Here is a 5,027-nt window from a genome sequence, read left to right as displayed (position 1 = left end):
GATGTTTTCAGGCTTTCTCCTAAGGTCTGGATCCCTCCAGGAACGATTTTGGCCTCAGGAATTTGGGGGTTGGACTAGCCTGGGAGCTGGGCCCAGGAAAGATGCTGGTCTAGGGCAGCTGGTGGCTGTGCCACCAAGAGATGCAAAGGCAGATGGGGCAGGAAGAGGACCCAAGGCCTCCTGGGGACTGCACTGAGGAGCTGGGTTGGTCTGGATGCAAAGGTTCAGGAAGAGGAAAGGTCAGCCCCAGAAAGAGGCTTGGCCAGTGGTGCAGGCCCAGGGAAGCAGAGGGAGAGCAGGGCCAGGCCCAGAAGCAGTGCTCCTAGGGTCCAGAGAAGGCACTCTCTTGGTCTAGATGAAAAGGATCAGGGATCAGTATTGGTTCCCCAGGTGTCTGGGGCTGGGTTGGTCTGGATGCAAAGGTTCAGGAAGAGGAAAGGTCAGCCCCAGAAAGAGGCTTGGCCAGTGGTGCAGGCCCAGGGAAGCAGAGGGAGAGCAGGGCCAGGCCCAGAAGCAGTGCTCCTAGGGTCCAGAGAAGGCACTCTCTTGGTCTAGATGAAAAGGATCAGGGATCAGTATTGGTTCCCCAGGTGTCTGGGGCCCCAAGACCAGGAATGGGGCAGGGCCCAAACTCGGAGGAGAGAACGGCGGTGGAAATGGGAGGGTGAATGAGGCTGGGGGGTCAAGGCGTGGAGGGCACAATGGACTTACCCTAGAGAGAGGCCTGCGGGTAGGAGAGAGGCCTGTGGTGGGGAGAGACCTGTGGCAGGTCCTGCAGGCCCAGAGAAGCAGGGAGAGGTGAGGGCAGGCCCAGGCCCAGAAGCAGTGCTCCTGGGGCCCAGAGAAGGCACTACCTTGGATGAAAAGGATCAAGAAGCCCCAAGATAAGGAATGGGGCAGGACCCAAACTCGGAGGAGAGAATGGAGGTGGAGATAGGAAGGTGAATGAGGCTGGGGGAGTCAAAGGGCAGAGGGCACAATGGACTTACCCGGGAGAGAGGCCTGCTGCAGGTCCTGCAGGCCCAGGGAAGCAGAGGGAGGTGAGCCTTATTCTAACTTTAATGTCTCTCTTCACCCCATGCCCTTGGTTTCCATGGCACAGCATGTAGGCTTTGCCTTGCAACATTTCCTGCTAATTCTCAAATACAGCCCATTACTCATCTCCCCACCCCCCGTGGAGCATGGCTTTCAGATTCTTTTGTTTTTTAATTTGTTAATTATTCTTTAAAATGTTTATCTTTGATGGTTGCCCACTGATTTTTTAAAAAGGAAAGCAGGGGCTGGAGAGATGGCTCAGTGGTAAAGAACACTGGTTGTTCTTACAGAAGACCTGGGTTTGAATCCCAGCACCCACATGGCAGCTAACAACTGTGCATAACTCCAGTCCCTGGGGATTGATCCCACAGCCATTTCTGACCTCTGCGGTCATTGCACCACAAGGATGCACTTACCTACATGCAAACAATACACACACACACACACACACACACACATAAATTAAAAAATTAACATTAATAAAGTTATATACTCTGAAAAACACATTTCTACATAAAATAAGCTACTATATATCAATAATATACCAATTATTCCCACACACACAATAAAAATAATAAATTTTTTAAAGTTCTAAATAAATGGAAAGAAAACTGTACATAAGAGGTCATAATAAGATGCAGAGACTCTGCCCCTCCCCCACTAGCCCCAGCCTAAAGGCCTAGGCACAAGACTCTTCCTTGGTCAGTGACACCAAGGTGCAATATTGTAAGGCTCCTACAATTCAATTTTCATGATTCTGGAGAGTGATCCTGTAGGTAGACTGTAATAAGGTACGTCTACACCACCCTGTTGAAGCCTAGCACAACCTTACCAGGCATACCGCAGCCTGCTGAGTGACAGACTGATGCCGTGCAGAAACCCCCTCCGGATTTGTTCAGCTGAAACCACCATCCAAATCAGTTCTTCCAAGACTTCCCACCCCCAGACCCAGTCTTTCCATGAAGAACCTTACCCCTGCGGGATGATTCGGCCCAGTTCTAAAAGGCCTTGCTGGAACTGCTTGGGCAGGAGCTGGACCAACTGAGCTTGAGATCCGGTGTCTTCATCTAATTCAAGAGGGGAGGGCGTGCTCTTTTACACAATTGCCTTCCACGGGGAATGGACCCTGTGAAAGGGGAGCTCAGGCCACAGGGGTGGGGGGTGGGGCTCTAGACTTGTGCCTGACTCCTTTCTGGTTTCCCTCAATAAAATCAGGATAAATGGAAAGGGTTTGGGACTAGGTGTTGAGGTGGGCTCAGCCCCTCTCAAAGGAGAGACTTTGGAATTACTGAGGACAGATTCTGGGAGAGTGAGGAGGGAGCCACTTTGATTATTTGGAAATATTCTGGTTAACAAGCACTTAACCAAACCCACAAATGTCTATGAGGAAAAGCCTTGAAGGCAAGCAAGTGCCAAGCCATTTCTGACGCGAGTCTAAGAGCTGGGACGTGGAGAACCACCCAGAAAGGCTTCCGGGCGAAGGCTTCATGGGGAGAAGCCCCAGCCCTGGAGCACACCTGAGTAGGGCACGGCTGGACCGCCAGGGGCAGGTGGGTGGTCGCTTGGCCGGGTAGTAGCGGTGGTTCTGGCGGTGGACTTGGGGTGGGGCGGTGGGACCCTCGAGAGAGCGTTCCGGTACTCCCGGCTGGCAGCAGGGCTCAGCCCCATCCCGCTGCGGGCGGCCAGCAGGGGTGAAGCCCCCGGAGAGCTCCGGGTCGGCACCGCCCAGGGTCGGAGCAGCGGGATCATGTGTGCTGCAGCCGGCACGGCTGGAACTGGGGATGAGGGGATGCGTAGCAGCGCCACGAGGGGTGCCCGGCAAACGGCGGCTGGGGCGCGCGGGGCGGGGCGCGCGGGGCACAAGGGACACCCTGAGGTCCTTGGGAGGCACACTCCAGTTTCATCTGTTCACAGCGTGGGGGATGCATGGCTCAAGAGCAAACTTTGCTCCTCTGCTCTGCAAAATCTTGGAATTCAAGGGAGTTGAAAACTTTTTCAGTCTGAGTACTTGCGGTGGTTTGAATGAGAAATGTCCCCTATGGGCTCAAGTATTTGAATACTAGGTCCCCAGGTGGTGGTGATGTTTGGGGAGATCATGGAACCTTTAGGAGGTGTAGCCTTGCTGGAGGAAGTATGTCATGGGGTTGGAGGGGGGTGAATGTTGAGTGTTTATAGCTTGCTGTCATGCCTCCCCCACAACTATGGACTCCCCCTCTGGAACCATAAGCCAAAATAAACTTTTCCATAAATTGCTTTTGGTCATGGAATTTTTAAATAATTTATGTACTATTTTTCTTTTATGTGTATGAGTGTATTGCCTGCATGCAACGCCTGTGGCGGTAGAGGCCAGAGAGGGCATCGAATTTTGGGGGGAACTGGAGTTGGGGATAGTTGTGAGCAGCTATGTGGATGCTCTTAACCACTGAGCCATCTCTCCAGCCCCCATTGATCACAGTATTTTAACACAGCAACAGAAAAGTAACTGACACATAATAATTCTTCCTCCCTCCTCCTCTGTGACTACCTTTCTGATTCTGGAAGGACAGGGAGCAGGCACACAATCTCCCAGAACCCTGAACCTCTGTGTGGCCCTTGTCCTAGCACTGGGGACCTTTGCTTATGTGGTTTCCATTTACCTTCCCTCAGCACACAGCCAGTCCCATTTCAAACTCACTCTCCCCCAGCCACTTCCTCTACACAGGGATTATTTTGAAGCATGTCAAATTTTATCTGTAAATATTTCAATATATATTTTTAAAAGATAAGAAAATTTTAAAAAATAAAGGTGACCACCATATACTCTTAGGACATTATAAAACATTTTAGCAGTCCATAAATTCATCAAATAACCGATGCTCATGTTCTCTTGATTGCTTGTGCATATCTTGTGTTTTGCTTGAACCAAAATCCAAGTAAAGACTATAACTTGGGGGCTGGAGATTCGGCTCAGTAGGCTGAAGCCCTGCATGAAGCCCTGGGGTTTGATCCTTACCACCACATAAACCAGGTGTGGTGGTGCACGCCTGTAATCCCAACACTCAGGAAGTGGAGGCAAGAGAATTGGAAAGTTCAAGGTCATCCGCAGTCACACCTAGATGAGAACTGGGGGCCTTGTGCATGCTAAACATGTTCTCTTCCACAGTTCCATCCCTAGCCCAAGAATCGAGCTTGTCGTGTGAAAAGTACATGAAAAGCAACTTGAAGAAATAATTAAGATTAGAAATAAGATCAAGTGGATGGACCCTACTCCAATATGATGGCTGTCCTTACATTAAAAAAAAAAAAGAAAAAAAAAGATGCTTAGAACTTAAAACAGGCTAGAGACAACCATATAAGGACAATAAGGTGACCATCTGCAAACCCAGGACAGAGGCCACAGGAGAAACCAACCCACCAACACTTGGATCTTGAATTTCCAGCCTCCAGAACAGTGACAAAATAGATTGCTGTTAGTTAAGGCTGGCAGTCTGTGGCACTTTGTAATAGCAGCCCTAGCAAAGGAATCTATCCTCCCTCTTCCCAGCAGGAGAACAGAGTGTTGTTGGGGGGAAGGCGGTCACTGGCCCCTGGGACCCAGATCTGATTCCAGGGCAGGGCTCCACATCCTGCTCAACTGGTCTCTCCACCTGTGGTTCCTCCTCCCCACTGTATATAACATTACTCTTCCTGAACACACCCAGGACTGGGTTTCCTTCCCACTTAAGCACCTGCAGCTCCTTAGCTCCACCCAGCAGGACTTAAACTCCTTGGCTCAGCACTCTGCGTGCTTTCAGTTATAACCGAAGTCAGAGCTTCTCAAACATCCAAACATCCCATAGCGCCTCCACCCCTAGAGAGCCCTCTTCGGTGGGCCTGAGGAAGAGCCTACCATTTACATTTCTGACAATCTTCCATGTGAAAAGCCCAGGACCTTCACTCACTTCCGCCTGGTCCCCCTCCCATGGTCTCTTACCCCCACACACCCACCCCCCCGCGCGCCCCCTCTCAGCACC

At 51.0% G+C, this 5,027-nt stretch overlaps 1 protein-coding gene across 1 annotated transcript in view; it reads right to left on the bottom strand.

The window, feature by feature from the left end:
* Nucleotides 1-2,703, bottom strand: part of Plaat5 (phospholipase A and acyltransferase 5) — a 38,133-nt gene extending 35,430 nt beyond the window's left edge. Inside the window, exons 1-2 of the mRNA XM_008834199.1 lie at nt 2,553-2,703; nt 2,009-2,102 (exon numbers count right to left, since the gene is read on the bottom strand). Coding sequence (XP_008832421.1) covers nt 2,009-2,102; nt 2,553-2,703 — 245 coding nt within the window. The remainder of the gene's footprint in view (nt 1-2,008; nt 2,103-2,552) is intronic.
* Between the last annotated feature and the right edge of the window lie 2,324 nt (nt 2,704-5,027).

Source organism: Nannospalax galili, unplaced genomic scaffold, assembly GCF_000622305.1.
Source record: "Nannospalax galili isolate Female #2095 unplaced genomic scaffold, S.galili_v1.0 scaffold1677, whole genome shotgun sequence".
Taxonomy (NCBI): Eukaryota; Metazoa; Chordata; class Mammalia; order Rodentia; family Spalacidae; genus Nannospalax; species Nannospalax galili.
Note: the sequence above shows the minus strand (reverse complement) of the source record. Positions and strands in the feature narration are given on the sequence as shown.